At 40.2% G+C, this 17,111-nt stretch overlaps 1 protein-coding gene and 1 long non-coding RNA gene across 4 annotated transcripts in view; one reads left to right on the top strand and one right to left on the bottom strand.

The window, feature by feature from the left end:
- LOC118376545 (histidine N-acetyltransferase-like) overlaps positions 1-10,501 on the top strand; it is a 36,669-nt gene extending 26,168 nt beyond the window's left edge. The window contains exons 5-6 of one of the 3 annotated variants that reach the window (XM_052497569.1): positions 30-9,374; positions 9,486-10,501. In XM_052497569.1, coding sequence (XP_052353529.1) covers positions 30-362 — 333 coding nt within the window. In that variant the 3' untranslated portion in view covers positions 363-9,374; positions 9,486-10,501. Of the gene's footprint in view, positions 1-29; positions 9,375-9,411 lie in introns of all 3 variants that reach the window. The other 2 variants (XM_052497568.1, XM_052497567.1) reach the window with 2 other exon arrangements.
- A 4,647-nt stretch (positions 10,502-15,148) lies between these two features.
- On the bottom strand, positions 15,149-16,169 carry LOC127915590 (uncharacterized). The gene is made up of 4 exons (XR_008091388.1): positions 15,881-16,169; positions 15,764-15,802; positions 15,569-15,685; positions 15,149-15,217 (listed from the first exon to the last, which is right to left on the bottom strand). It is a non-coding gene; the product is annotated as an uncharacterized LOC127915590 (long non-coding RNA).
- Between the last annotated feature and the right edge of the window lie 942 nt (positions 16,170-17,111).

The raw sequence follows: 17,111 nt of genomic DNA, 5'->3' as shown, positions 1-17,111 counted from the left end.
AATAAAATTGATGAATTGATTAATTCAAGGACATCGACTGGATGGTGGACGACCGCTACACCCCCACTGTGGCCAGCCTGTGCACCCACCCCTTCTGGGTTCCTGGAGGTCCTCGCGGAGTTGGGACGGACACGTACTACCTCAACATCGACGTGTTTGGCAAGGACATAGGCCTGGCTCTCCATCAGTTCCTGAGTCACCTGAGGCGCCACGCCACCACCCTGAAGGGGCATGTCATGTGCCAGATGTTCCTGGATCCTCCCATGTGGAAACCCATGGCCGAGTTCTGTTGCCAGACACTGAATGTGGAGCTGGTGAAGGAATACACGGAGCAATGCGTGGTCGAGTCGGATGTCGTGTAGCCCGGAGGAAGAGGAAGGAGGAAGAGGAAGAGGAGAGACAAGATGGAAGAAGAAGTAACATGAAATCATTTTAAAAGTTTCCAGAGACACAATGAACGAATGAACCTCATTCTCTTTCGAAAATGAAATGGAACATTTCCCCAAGAAACTTCAGAAGGATTGGCAACAACCTCGCTAAGCAACTATAGCGAAACACCTCAGAAGCTGCATAATATTTGCAATATGTTTGATTTGAACACTACCGCTAGCAGAAATATTTTACACAAAAAAAAGCAGCTACATGAAAAGCTTTTGACTAATTAGTTTGAATTAGCTTCTCACCATTTTTTTAAAAACCATTCAATCATTTAAACAAATCTAGCTCTTAACAACAGGATGCTAATGTTATTCCTTTAAAAAAGAAAAAAAGACAAATGCAAGCTAGCTTGGAGAATATCATGCCTTTCAATCCTTTTCATGTAACTATAAAGTATAAATATGTACACATTCTGAATTGCAAATAAGTCTGCACAACTCTTGAGGCACTTTATGAAACCATATGGGCTGTTGTGCTAAAGTGCAAGTGATGACGGGAGGAGGAGAGGAGTCGTTTAACTTTTAGAAATAACAGAATATAACTAATTCAGAACGCATCACTCCCTTGGTAACGGTAGAAATCCTTATGGACCTAATCTATCTAACACCATATCCCCAAATACTGTCCAACAAACAATAGCCCTTCAGTGAATCTTACAGAGCATTTGCACGCTTATAATTCACACAAAATGGCTGAAACGAAACAGCTATAATTACACTTAGCTTATAACACTAAAACATGGCCAGTTTGCATTTAAAACAATTTCATTTTTTTTTAAACAATTGCTCAGTTGTTTTGTTTTTATGTTTTTAAGCACTTAATCATATTGCTAATTTATTGTTACTTTTCCTCGTGTACTTGAATGCAACCGTAGTATCTAAAGAGGTAATATATTATCAGCAGAAGCTTTCTGGAGGCTTTCTAATACTTAATGTGCAATCCAAGCTTACTCTATAGTACATTGCTAGTAGTGTGAAAAAGGGAGCTGTACTTACTTTACAGTAAACCACAAAGACTAAAACAATTTAACTTATGTAGTTCTGATTGACTTAACATTAACAACATTGTTCGGTAGCTAGAGAAATATTTCCATGGTAAATGTCGCCATCGCAAATATTAGCTGACAACCTTTGTAAAGACTGAATTGTAGTCCCTCATCAACATAGACTCAGTCATCAGACATGCTGTGAAACAGCCCTCTGAAACCATTTTAAGCTTCGTAGTCACTCTAAGATGCTTCATAACCCCTCTACGAAGCTCCATAGCTACCCTAAGAAGCTTCATAAGCTTTGGGACATGATCAGAGCTCAGATAAGCAAATGGGACACCCTTTGCTCTCGAAAGTTTCATAACCACTCTACTAAGCTTCATAGCCACTCTAAGAAGCTTTATAAGCTTTCGGCTCTTGAACGTTCCCTTTAAGACATGATGCCCTTGACATTATGTAGCACTGAACGAGCCTACATTGCAACCCCCAACATGAGACAAAAACCACTACAGATCAGTTACTGGCCACTTCACTGACTCCAACCTGCCCTCGTTGTAAAAGGGACCTTGTTGTAAAGGATGAAATGGACGGAGGAAGAGAATAGCTTTTTATTTTTTGGTAGACTGATCAGTGGTTTGCCTGTCTTTCCCTGACTCTAAAGGATGAACGCACTCACCCATGATAAATTAAGGATTTAGGACTGGATCAATATCGGACGATGGATGAGATGCCTGGAGGAAGTGGAATGAAGAATGAAGTAAATTACATACCGGATTACATATTCTTCAAACCAACAAAACAATACTTTGTCAAGGCTGACAATGATTTTCTCAGTTCTCTGAGAAGCACTTCCTATTTTTTTCACCGATCGAAGAAGCAAACGTGGACTGACCCCCCTTCTTTTGCTGTGGCGAGTCGTGAGGAAGCCAAAGATGAAGATGAAGATGTGAGTGGCCTGACTTCAGTGGCGAAGAGAAGAAGTAGTACACAATCATTCCTACACCACCCCACCCTTGTCTCTAAAGGCATTCCCCTACACAACGTACGAAACCCCACATGAAACCCCCCAATCAAATCATATCTAAGAAATTCTCCATCATATGGGAAGGTGGAGCTTTTCCTCACAAGCCCATACAACCCCTCTCTCTTTCCATCTCTCTTCATAAACAGATTGAAGACCAATTTAAAGCCACTGAGTTTAAAACATCACTATGTAGGTTATCTAAATCTCTTGGCTGGTCAAAGCTAAGGTTCCCTGGATGCACTGTCGTATCCATGCCGACCATCTGGTGTATGTAAATGATCTTGGAGAGCGTGCTTTCCTGCTGCTAGTGTGTGCCCACGAGACAAGATGATTTACCAAACGTATTGTTCAGAAAACCGCCTAGTTAAATTTCTCCCTATTTTTTAAAGCTGGTTTGAACAATTCAGATTTTGGCTTCGTAGGCTACGCCACAACACGAGAGTAGTCATTTTGAATTTACCTTGGTGGTGGTTGGACATTTAATGAATAGAGCTCAGTGTATTTACAAAAAGGTCACTGAGATGGGAGAATATGAGCTAATTTGTCTCTTTGATTTTAAAAACATTTGAAAAACTCCAGTCCAGTCCACACCCCATATCTGTGTCTGTCGGACTGCACGATTGGCAAATGGAAAGCAGTTCTACTGTTACTTCATGTTCTCCTTATCTCGCCATGGTAAAGATGGAGCTTTCAGTTGTTAAAAGCATCTGAGTGCGAGTGGGGAGTGTGATTTTATAATTCCACAGTGTCACAGTGGTGTTGGTGTTAGTGGTGGTAGTGGACTTTGCATGGTCACAGACACACAGTGTTGTATTGTATGACTGCCGATATACCCTGCAGAGTCCACAGATCAACTGATCCAATGGCTTTCCAAGACCATATGGCTAAAATGGATACCAGTACATACCGCAGCACGTCCAGGGATACGACAGTTTGGAGGGTATTTGGTTGGAGGGTGAACACAATCTTTGATATGATGCACAGAGACATGTATTAAAAACTTAAAAACTATTCCCACAGCCTCACCACGCCCATGCAATCTATTGCCCAAATGCCCACTACTTTCCCACCCAACAACATGTTCTAATCAATGTTGTATCCACTACTACGATAGAGACAAGGTTGTTGTCATTCAAACTGCCTCAGTCCTCAACATACCCATCCAGTAAAGACTATATCCCACCTCCATCTTCATACGGACTAGACATGATGGTTTTTATCTTAACTGTTGTCTGGTGAATTGGTGGTTTGTCACCTGGTATATTTCTGTACTGTATATTTCTATATTTGACATGCAGATATATGCACAGTGTTTCAGGGGGATGTGAATGTTGAAATAAGATGCAGTACTGTAGGTGTCTTTTGTCTTGTTCTTAAAGGTATGTTTTGTGTGTTTGAGGGAAAGCTCGAAGGAGAATGTTTGGCAGAGATCCAAGGAGATTTGATTGGTTATAGTGCTCCAAATCTGATAATTCCGGACTCATTCCAGAATTAAAATAATTCCGGGCACTCTTAAAAGATTATGTAGCAGTACAAGTCATCCACTGTTGTAAAATGGGAACTCTCCTTCCTCCCTTGTCCCCCATTCCACACACACACAGCCGAGAGAACAAATGGTGTTGAACCAACAGCTTTGGGAATAGATATGACGAACAGGGTCGATATTTAAGGGTTTCCTAAAGCACTGTGTATTAGTACGTGACATGCATTTTACATGTGAAAGATACTGTATGGTTATGTACTAAACCAGGAGGAGGGTATTTAATACTCTCCCTTGATTAGGGGGTTCGTAACACAATGAGGTTACTGTTACTGCACTGTGCTGCCATTGAATCGGAGCTCGGTCTGAGGGCGGTAAAGTAAGCACTTTGTTCAGCCGATTCATTGGCTCTCTGCTGCTGTGATAATGTCGGGGAGGGCAGCAGGGTGAAGTGAAACCGAAAGGATGTGACATCAGTCATTCATAGTTCTAACTGAACAGCTGGTGTGTTTTGATGTGTTCTGTCCCGCTGTCATCGTCGTCAAGGTCGATGTTAATCAGCCACCGTTATGGAGCAAACGTTAGATTGAGACTAAACACCCTGTGTGTCATCAGTTCAAGCGCACTGTGCTTGTCCATTGCCGCGACAGACAAAGAACTATTTTTGAATAAGTGAAATGGTGGAGGTGGAGGTCATAAAGATGAGGGGGATGGAGGAAGGAGAGGTCAGGGAGAGAGGGAAGGAGGGATGGTGTGGGTGTTGTGGAGGAGGAGATTAGGGAGTTTCTCTCTGTCTCTTATTGCAGTACCTAAGTAGGTTACAGAACCCTGAAAAAGTATATGAAGCTTTGTCGCCAAGCTAAGATGCTTTATAACCACTCTATGAAGCTCCACACGGTAGAGTCTGATCTTTAACCCACATGCACAGTATGTGGGTAAAAGTTCAGACAAAAACATGGGGGAGACAGAGATAGCAACAGTAGGGAGAGGTGAATGACAATAGAGGACCAAGCCGGTCAAACTATTTATATCTACTACATTGTTATGTATCCACACTATGTACCCTTCTAGTGTCTAGGGCAGAGCACATGACTTCCTGGTTCTCTAGCTACCCATGGACAGCAGGTGTAAAACGCCGGTGACAATTTATCACTCACAACGCTGACATTGAGACACTGACTAGACCAGAGCTCTCCAACCCTGTTCCTGGAGAGCTACCCTCCTGCAGCTTTTAACCCCAGTTGTAACTAACCTGATTTAGCTTATCAACCAGCTGGGTTATTAGAATCAGGTTCGCCAGTTTAGGGTTGGAGTGAAATCCGTGAGGAAGTCAAGTTAAAGCTGTTCTGTTTGCAGACTGAGGCTGTGTTCAGAGTGAACATCTATTCCCTACATAGTGCACACTAGGCAATAGTGTGCCATTTGGGACGCACAATCAGTGTCCTTTCCAAGCTAAAATACATTTGGCTTATCGTTGAATCCCCTATGGTGAGGTGAGAGCCAGCAAGGTTTGTATTTATATCTATAGGCTAACTCCACATGAGATGGAGTTGAAGGCCCGTCACCTGCTGATATTAGGATACATGATACAGTAAGGCCCCTTAAACACACACTCACACACACACACACACACACACACACACTTTATACACAGACAGAAGAGTCTATTCCTCTCCTAAACTGCTTACTGCTTAGCCAGTGACATTTAAGAGGCTACGACGACAGTTAGCTAGAGTTTCAGATTTGTGTGTGTGTGGGTACGTGTGTAGATGTGTAGATGTGTGTGGGTGTGTGTGTGTGTGTGTGAGTGAGTGTGTGTCTGTGTGTGTAATCTGTCGATGTGTCACAGTGTCTGGTTGCACGGCGAGAGACACAGAGACCCTTTTCAGACAGATTTCTCAGCTGGTTGTGAATGGAAAGTCTGGGTGTGTCCCAAATGGCACCATGCTACCTATGTAGGGTACTACTTTTAACAAGGGCCCATAGGGAATAGGGCGAGATTTGGGGCAACAACTCTGCGAAAGAGAGAACGGGGGGAAGGGGCAGAGGAAAAAGTGGGAAGGGGGAGAGGTTAGGGAAAAGAGAGAGAGTTTTTCAGATGCTTGTTGTGGGTTTTGGAGAGAGACAGATGGGTACCTACAGTACTGTCTGGTTTTATGGCTGTTGGAAGCTGCTGCTGGTGAAAGTGGTTTTGGCTGGGTGTTTAATAAGGATCTAGGACTGCGTGGAATGGATTCAAACAGCTGTCTCGACCAGTTATTGGGATCGAGTAGCCACGAGTAATGTATATGTACACACACACACACACACACACACACACACACACACACACACACACGCACACACACGCTTGCACATTTAACACATTTGAAAACTATTTTTTCATAATCCTATTTTTTTATATCTTCTAAATGAGTAAAAGCAAAGACCCTAATGCGTGTTTTATTATGGCCTTGTCAACTTCAGAAAGGGCTGTTGAATTTATATTTCATTTTGTTCTCGCTTTTTCATCCATTCATTTATTTGTTTATTTCTCCTTCTTTTAACCCTCTGTATTCAGACACGTCTTAATCTATGACAAAGATTAGGATAATTTTGTGACCCCATTTTTGTCTGAACCTGGGAAAGGAATCAAGAAGAAAAGCTCAAATGAACCCTTGATTGCCTGACTACTAGCAAATATAAAGTCTTTGCCAAATTATTAAAACTGAAAATAAACTGGAAAGACACAACAAAACTGAAAAGGCAGCTGGAATTGACCAGTGGGTACAAGCTTTTGAAGTATGTTCTTCTTAATGTCCTGCTTAAGGGAAAAACTGAAGAAAAAAAACCTTGTGAAAAAAAACCCAAATCTAATCTTACTACTTGGCCATACTGCACCATGCCGATGCCTCTTTTGTGAACAACTACTGTATGTGTGCTCTTGTGCAATTATCTCTTATGTTACTGTTGATGCGAAATACTGTAAGGAACATGGGAGTGGTAGAAACCGTAGGAATAGAAACATGGCCGCTGTTACTGTTGATTTGAATGTGAATGGCCGTTCTAGGAATTCTATTTCGATGGGTGAGAAACGCAGCTGGACCTTCTACCCTATCAATCTGTGACCATGCATATAGCCCAAGTGTTGTGATAGCTAATGATGCTAACTGTGCTACATGCATGTTATCCAACCCAAATTATCATCTGACTGTCCTGCATATACAGTACAGTAATATATGTGGCCTGGTCACGTTCATGTGTACATTGTAAATAACCTAAAAGCCTATCGGTCCATCTAAAGGGCAGAAAACAAGACACAGCATATTGTAATTTTGTACGTTTGAACAGAGATTTTAGATGCTATTGTGCAAGATAAAAACAAACACTAAAACACCGTTTCTGGTTACGTCTCCACACCCAAGTTCTGAAAACGTTTTATATGGGGAATGATTTTTCTGTAACACCAGATGTAAAGGGGGGGGGGGTAGATTTCTGTGTAACACCAGACATGGTCATTCAGTGGGTTTTCATTCAATTCAATTCAAAGTTATTAGAGCTTTGTGATGAAATAGTCCACCAGCACATTCATTCCTTAGGTAATGTTGAGTGAAAACTCTTACTCCGTTTCCTTATTTCTCTCTTCTTCACATCCAAACATGTAAAGAAAAGAAACAGCATATTATTCCCTTTATAAGGTGGAATCCACCTGAACACTGGGGTTTTGGGGGTCTGAAGTCGTACCAAAGACTTCTCAGATGGTCTCCCAAGGCAACGCAGAAAAGACCCAACTGTCAATCTATATATATTTGTTATCCGAATCAGCTTTGGTTATCTATGATAACAAGGTCCAAACACAGCTTCTCTGTACGACCTACTATACAAATTCTCCTAAATGTACCTGTGCAGAAATTGACCGATTCCAATCATTGCTGAGCCTGAAAGAGATTTAACAATAATTAGAGATATTTTGAGATTAGATATATCTGGATACGCTGAATAATCAAATTAAACAAACAGACAGCTGAGGTCAAAGACATGGCCGCTGTTGCTCATGATTGTTTTTATTTTTCAACAACAAAAAATATTCACACTTACCTTGCCAAGCTTTCACTATAGCGGTCCAACTAAATGACCAATGTCTGAATAAACATACATACCTTATATAGATTTAGGTTAGATGAAAATGCCCAGACCTTGACCCCTGCTCGGAACCACCAAGGTCATAGGTCAAAGGTCATAGAGCAAAGGTTATGGTTCCGGAGTTTTCATTTAGCTCTTTTTCCTTGACATGGCTGCAGCTGTTGAGTATCCGCTAGAGTTTCACGATTATATACGGACGCACAGTACAGTGTAAAATATATTGTACGTTGAAGCCTATATGTCATTGACAGTTATAACAGGTTATAACCAAGATCCTGTGAGATAAAAGACAGGATATATATTCATTCATCTCGTAACTTTACAGTTTTAAATCATTTTAGTGAGACTTCTTATTGGATTCACAGCTGTGTGTCTGTCGAGGTGGTGAATACAGTGGTCATGCCATTTGAAGGTATGTTGGTAATCTGGAAAAAATGTATCATTTTTTTTCTTGGTCCTTCTATTCATTTTAATATTTTATTTTATACCCAACTTTCTCTGCTTATTCTCAAGCGGTGATTTGGAGAATTGTCTTTTTTATTTTTTTTTCTCGTTTTTTAAATGTATTATTATGTTTTTTTGATTGTTGTTATTTTTCAGTTATCAGAAGCTATTTTTTTGTGAGACTGAGATGCAAAACTATTTTAAATACAATACTTTAAAAAACGACTTTACAATCTACGAGAGATCTATGGGATGTGTTTTTTTCTCTCCAATTCGGATGCAAAAATGTGTGTATGTTGGGGATTGACGATGGGTATGGAACAGAAACATGTGGCTAGGTTTAGATGGGTATGGAACAGAAACATGTGGCTAGGTTTACACGGAGTCCGAACACACTCAGCATAATACTTAAGAAACGTCTTAAGACAATACGTAAGATGCTAATTAATAAGATATGCATTTTTACTTTGTCTAAGGCAATACGTATTCCTGTTTTGACCTAATATTCAAGTTATGCATTTTTTTAAGTTGTCAAAGCTAGACAGGTTAGCTAGTATTATTAACGTTGTAAAAACTAGACAGGTTAGCTAGTATTATTAACGTTGTAAAAACTAGACAGGTTAGCTAGTATTATTAACGTTGTAAAAACTAGACAGGTTAGCTAGTATTATTAACGTTGTAAAAACTAGACAGGTTAGCTAGTATTATTAACGTTGTAAAAACTAGACAGGTTAGCTAGTATTATTAACGTTGTAAAAACTAGACAGGTTAGCTAGTATTATTAACGTTGTAAAAACTAGACAGGTTAGCTAGTATTATTAACGTTGTAAAAACTAGACAGGTTAGCTAGTATTATTAACGTTGTAAAAACTAGACAGGTTAGCTAGTATTATTAACGTTGTATAAACTAGACAGGTTAGCTAGTATTATTAACGTTGTAAAAACTAGACAGGTTAGCTAGTATTATTAACGTTGTAAAAACTAGACAGGTTAGCTAGTATTATTAACGTTGTAAAAACTAGACAGGTTAGCTAGTATTATTAACGTTGTAAAAACTAGACAGGTTAGCTAGTATTATTAACGTTGTAAAAACTAGACAGGTTAGCTAGTATTATTAACGTTGTATAGATATTAATGTTGTGCTACTATTATTTTGGGGGAAAGTATAGACTTAGGTATGGGGCACAGGATAGATGTTAAAGTTAAATAACACACCTCACACACACACACACACACTCCCAAGATGATTTTTCAGTGTAAACCTAGCCATATACTTACATGGAATACAATTTCTTGAATGCTTTATAATCATAAAGTGATGGCTACAAATGGGTTAGTAGTAGTATTTAGTGATAAAAATGTATATATTTTTTAATTTTGCTTGCATTTATATAATATTGTTGAAGTAGTAGTAATACTGTAAAAAAATGTGTACATTTCAACATACCTCCCTTTCTCTCCATTCTCTGGATAAGTAGTTTAATCAAGGACATTTTAACATCTACAAACATATAAACCTTATTAAGTGTATATTGGACAAAACAGCCGTGGAACACAGGAACTTTGTTTAATTATAGAAACTATTGTGAAGTCAAGTCCAGGCTGTTTATGTATGTAGTAGTATTTGAGTAGTATTTTTGTAGTAGTATATTCTGAGATGAAGTAATGATGAAAGTAACAAACATGGCAGAAATGCATATTGTTAGAAAATGAAACTCCGCACTACAGATGGACGTTTTCAAAAGTTCTTTGTTGATTGTTTCTTTATTATAATTTTTGTTCTTTTTTAAAAATTTATTTTTTACTTTCTCTGTTCAGATTTTTGCCTTTGTTAGGTGTTGTTAGCTAAAAAGAAAACATTTTTTAAAAACGAAACAACAAGTGCATGTCAGAATGTTAAGCTCTTTCTATATATTAAAAGAGCTCACTTTTTGTGTTAGAGTTACGTAAATTTACAAGGACAAAAAAAAGAAAAGAAACAAGAGAAATAAAGGTGGGGTGGTGAGATGTGTGTGTTTTACAGGGGCACAAACAAACAAAACGCCAATACCACGTGAGAGTGTTATTACGCATCGCAATGTACAAACACACAAACAGACACAGAATTTTCCCCCAAGCACTTCTAAGCCTACCCAATTGACCAAAACTGGCATATATCATTTTCTTTCTTCACATTTTACAGTTACATTTTAAGATAGCTATGTTAAGATAGCTAGGTGAGACAACCACATATGTCAATTATAGTAAGTACATTTAAGAGTGTGTTTACAATCAAACACACAAACACAGTAGAATGTTGTGTGGGTTTTAATCGACGTTAAGTTGACATTTGGGTAAAAACGTTTGTAAACCTTGTCTGAAATGGTGAAACTAAAAGGGGCTTGATGGGTGGATGGTTTCTGAAATGGTGAAACTAAAAGGGGCTTGATGGGTGGATGGTTTCTGAAATGGTGAAGCGAAAAGGGGCTTGATGGGTGGATGGTTTCTGAAATGGTGAAGCGAAAAGGGGCTTGATGGCTACATTACACATGACATTATAGTCATTTAGCAGACATTCTTATCCAGAGAGACTTACATTAGCAATTAAGGTTAAGTGCCTTGCTCAAGGGCACATTGGCAGATTTGAACAAGCAACCTTTTGGTTACTGGCCCAATGCTCTTAACTGATACACTCTTAGAAAAAAAGGTTGTCGCTATAGGAGAACCCTTTTTGGTTCCAGGTAGAACCCTTTTGGGTTCCATGTAGAACCCTTTATAGAAAGGGTTCTTCATGGATGCCATAATCGTTCTTCCTGCAAACAAAAAGGGTTCTTTAAAGGGTCCTCCTATGGGGATAGCCAAAAACCCCTTTAAGGTTCCAGATAGCACCTTTTTTCCTAAGAGTGTAGGCTACCAGCGCTGATTGTCATTACTTTACATATTTCAATGGGAGACAATGTATTTTCCCATCAAAGTACCATGAAAAATACGGTGTGGATTTTGGGTCACGCATGCACACACACACACGCTTACACATTTGCGTCACAACCTTGGCCCTAACACTGGGTTTGACAGAGCCATTACTAAACAACAGTATAGCCAAGCACACTGGTATATATGCCTCAGGGACACAGGCGATGTTGGAGCTCAATGTTTAATGCAAATGGCAAACGAGGTGGTCGATTCACAACAATACAATAGAATGGCACAATTACCAAATAGCACAAACTGGTACTTTTAGGTTTTTAGGTGTGTGTGTGTGTGTGTGTGTAGCTCTTATCAATGCCTTTGTGACATGAATTCCCTCACTCTGTCCCTCTCTCTCTCTTTCCCTCTCACTTTCTCCTACTCTCTCTCTCTTACTCTCTCTCTCTCTCTCTCTCTCTCTCTCTCTCTCTCTCTCTCTCTCTCTCTCTCTCTCTCTCTCTCTCTCTCCCTCTCTCTATCTCCTTCTCTTTCTCTCTCCAGGTCAAGCTCTACCCAATTCTCTCTGTGTCTACCTTTATTTAAAACAGAACAACCCACCCACACATCTAAAGGTATCTATCTGCTGTATAACACTGTTAAATAACACAACACCACGTGTTAAGGACAAGTGGGCAGTTTGGAATATATAGCCTCTCTATATGGCCTATGGTATCCTCTCTGCTGAGGTGTTGATTTAGGGGGAACAACAAATGGCAACATGCAATGACGGGATCACACTCCCACACACACATACACACCACACACACACACATACACACCACACACACACACGTACACACATCCACACACACCTGTCTTGAGAGGGAGATAGAGAACGAGTGAAAGAAATAGAGGAAGAATGACAGAGAGAGGTAGTGAAGGAAAATGCTTTATTTTGCGACAGAGGAAACGAAACTACATGAGAAGGTACATTCTTCTAAGATGGCTGGGGCCATATAGTAGAGCAGGGTTTCAGAAACTATGGGTCAGGACCCAAAGTGGGTCTGGGCATGTAAGAGGTGGGTCATTTGGGTCTCGAGCTGAAAAAGTGTAAGAACCCCTGATTTAGAGAGTTTTTTCATAATTCGAAACATACAGTCATATAGCATTTTTTAAATATTTGCCATTTAATATTATTAATGTGAGCTAACATGGCTGCCATAGAATGTTGTAGTGTTATACTCTCTAAATGCATGGCTCTGGTGTCTGGTTGGGATAACCAGTAGATTAGGGTTTATTTCTAGTAACAACAAATGGTGTCCATGTTTGACAGGCGGGGGTTTGAAGGGCTAATCCACCAGGGCCCGCTGATCCCACCTGCTCTAGAAACAAAACCCCAGATGGTGGCCCCTCACTGGGGAAAGACAGACAGATAGTACCCTCCCACAATCCTGAATCTAAACCCAACCACCTCTACCATGGTGTGGCTAATACACACACACACACAGAGACACACACGCACACGCGCGCGCACACACACACTGGAGAAAGACAGACAGAGTCCTCCCCTAACCTTGACCCTAACCCCACCCCTCCCCCCGTTCAGCTAAAAATCTGTAGGTTCAAGTTCCACCTCAAAGATTTTAGACAAATGTTCTTCAATTCCAGACAGTCCAAGGGGCCCACTGGGTGTGTAGACTTCTGTGTCCAACAATTTAACCAATCATCACATCCTTCATTAATTGACACAGATCTTATGGTTACAACATCTACCCAGAGGTGTCACATTAATATGAATACATTCTTGGTCATCCCAAAAATCGCCAAAGAATCCAGCCACCCAAGCTGTTCCCTCTGCTACCATCGGGCAAACGGTACCGGAGCATCGGCTCTCGGATCAACAGGCTCCAAGACGGATTCTACCACCAAGTCATTAAATAGTTAATTCATGGTTAGCCGGATTATCCGCACTGACTCTATGCACACTTTAATATTCTGCTCCTACTCTGTTCTTTATTTTACTCGTATTATTATGTATCTGGATGACTAGTCACTTTACCCTGCCTTCATGTACATATCTACCTCAAATACCTTATTATCTATCCTGATGACTAGTCACTTTACCCTGCCTTTATGTACATATCTACCTCAAATACCTTATTATCTATCCTGATGGCTAGTCACTTTACCCTGCCTTCATGTAAATATCTACCTCAAATACCTTATTATCTATCCTGATGACTAGTCACTTTACCCTGCCTTTATGTACATATCTACCTCAAATAACTTATTATCTATCCTGATGACTAGTCACTTTACCCTGCCTTCATGTACATATCTACCTCAAATACCTTATTATTATCTATCCTGATACCAAGTCACTTTACTCTGCCTTCATGTACATATCTACCTCAAATAACTTATTATTATCTATCCTGATGGCTAGTCACTTTACCCTGCTTTCATGTACATATCTACCTCAAATACCTTATTATTATCTATCCTGATACCAAGTCACTTTACCCTGCCTTCATGTACATATCTACCTCAAATACCTTATTATTATCTATCCTGATGACTAGTCACTTTACCCTGCCTTCATATACATATCTACCTCAAATACCTTATTATGATCTATCCTGATGCCTAGTCACTTTACCCTGCCTTCATATATATATCTACCTCAAATACCTTATTATTATATATCCTGATGACTAGTCACTTTCGGGGATCAGGGCTACCACTGTTGTGTCATTGGCAAATTCAATGATGGTGTTGGAGTTATGCCTGACCGTGCAGTCATGAGTGAACAAGTACAGGAGGGGACTGAGCACGCACCCCTGACGGGCCCCTGTGTTGAGGATCACCGTGGCGGATGTGTTGTTACCTACCCTTACCATCTGGGGGCGGCCCGTTAGGAAGTCCGGGATCCAGTTGCAGAGGGAGGTGTTTAGTCCCAGGGTCCTTAGCTTAGTGATGAGCTTCGAGGACACCATGGTGTTGAACGCTGAGGTGTAGTCAATGAATAACATTCATTGACTACAGCAGCCTGGTTTACAAATTGGAACACTGGAATGTGAGATGTAATCTACACCTCCATTAGGAACACTGGAATGTGAGATATAATCTACACCTCCATTAAGAACACTGGAATGTGATATGTAATCTACACCTTCATTAGGAACACTGGAATGTGAGATGTAATCTACACCTCCATTAAGAACACAGGAATGTGAGATATAATCTACACCTCCATTAGGAACACTGGAATGTGAGATATAATCTACACCTCCATTAAGAACACTGGAATGTGAGATGTAATCTACACCTCCATTAGGAACACTGGAATGTGAGATATAAACTACACCTCCATTAAGAACACTGGAATGTGATATGTAATCTACACCTCCATTAGGAACACTGGAATGTGAGATGTAATCTACACCTCCATTAGGAACACTGTAATGTGAGATGTAATATACACCTCCATTAGGATCACTGGAATGTGATATGTAATCTACACCTCCATTAGGAACACTGGAATGTGAGATGTAATCTACACCTCCATTAGGAACACTGTAATGTGAGATGTAATCTACACCTCCATTAGGAACACTGTAATGTGAGATGTAATCTACACCTCCAGTAGTAACACTGTAATGTCAGATGTAATCTACACCTCCATTAGGAACACTGGAATGTGAGATGTAATCTACACCTCCATTAGGAACACTGGAATGTGAGATGTAATCTATACCTCCATTAAGAACACTGGAATGTGAGATGTAATCTACACCTCCATTAGGAACACTGGAATGTGAGATGTAATCTACACCTCCATTAAGAACACTGGAATGTGAGATGTAATCTACACCTCCATTAAGAACACTGGAATGTGAGATGTAATCTACACCTCCATTTGGAACACTGGAATGTGAGATGTAATCTACACCTCCATTAGGAACACTGTAATGTGAGATGTAATCTACACCTTCATTAGGAACACTGTAATGTGAGATGTAATCTACACCTCCATTAAGAACACTGTAATGTGAGATGTAATCTACACCTCCATTAGGAACACTGGAATGTGAGATGTAATTTACACCTCCATTAAGAACACTGGAATGTGAGATGTAATCTACACCTCCATTAGGAACACTGTAATGTGAGATGTAATCTACACCTCCATTAGGAACACTGGAATGTGAGATGTAATCTACACCTCCATTAGGAACACTGGAATGTGAGATGTAATCTACACCTCCATTAGGAACACTGGAATGTGAGATGTAATCTACACCTCCATTAAGAACACTGGAATGTGAGATATAATCTACACCTCCATTAAGAACACTGGAATGTGAGATGTAATCTACACCTCCATTAGGAACACTGGAATGTGAGATGTAATCTACACCTCCATTAAGAACACTGGAAAGTGAGATGTAATCTACACCTCCATTAGGAACACTGTAATGTGAGATGTAATCTACACCTCCATTAGGAACACTGGAATGTGAGATATAATCTACACCTCCGTTAGGCTAATAGAAGCCCTTCTTATTTTGTTTCATTATATTCAATGTGAGCGTCATTATTTATATTTAGTCTACACCAGGGTTCCCCAACTGGCAGCCTGTGTATATAGTCAACACCTTCTTGTTCTAAACGTCTAACTCGAATGTGACAATGATCAAGATCGGCTGCTTACCGATTTGACAGCTCCAATGCTGTTGCATCTCCGACACTGACAAAACATCAGCTATGCGGGTGTTCGCTAATGCCGGTTCAATCTAGGCCTTAGTCTCTCCTCTCACTTCTCTTCAATCTTCTAGATGAAAGACGGACGGACGGACTCCAGGTATAGGGTTACACCACTGATTAGTAGTCTATGGTAATAACACATTTGAAGTACCCAAAACCTGGCCCTAAGGATGGAGAGAAGGAGGATGGAGGGGTGGAAGTAGATTGGTGAAGGGACAGGTTGGGTTGGAGAGATTGAGAAGAGGAGGGGTGGAAGGAGTTATTAGATAGAAAGATGTAGAAGTTGAGGGGAGGAAGGAGTTATTAGATAGAAAGATGTAGAAGAGGAGGGGTGGAAGGAGTTACTAGATAGAAAGATGTAGAAGTGGAGGGGAGGAAGGAGTTATTAGATAGAAAGATGTAGAAGTGGAGGGGAGGAAGGAGTTATTAGATAGAAAGATGTAGAAGTGGAGGGGAGGAAGGAGTTATTAGATAGAAAGATGTAGAAGTGGAGGGGAGGAAGGAGTTATTAGATAGAAAGATGTAGAAGTGGAGGGGAGGAAGGAGTTATTAGATAGAAAGATGTAGAAGTGGAGGGGAGGAAGGAGTTATTAGATAGAAAGATGTAGAAGTGGAGGGGAGGAAGGAGTTATTAGATAGAAAGATGTAGAAGTGGAGGGGAGGAAGGAGTTATTAGATAGAAAGATGTAGAAGAGGAGGGGTGGAAGGAGTTATTAGATAGAAAGATGTAGAAGTGGAGGGGAGGAAGGAGTTATTAGATAGAAAGATGTAGAAGTAGATGGGAGAAGGAGTTATTAGATAGAAAGATGTAGAAGTGGAGGGGAGGAAGGAGTTATTAGATAGAAAGATGTAGAAGTGGAGGGGAGGAAGGAGTTATTAGATAGAAAGATGTAGAAGTGGAGGGGAGGAAGGAGTTATTAGATAGAAAGATGTAGAAGTGGAGGGGAGGAAGGAGTTATTAG

The sequence above is a fragment of the Oncorhynchus keta genome, chromosome 35, assembly GCF_023373465.1.
Source record: "Oncorhynchus keta strain PuntledgeMale-10-30-2019 chromosome 35, Oket_V2, whole genome shotgun sequence".
NCBI lineage: Eukaryota > Metazoa > Chordata > Actinopteri > Salmoniformes > Salmonidae > Oncorhynchus > Oncorhynchus keta.
This window is presented reverse-complemented; position numbering and strand designations above follow the sequence as displayed.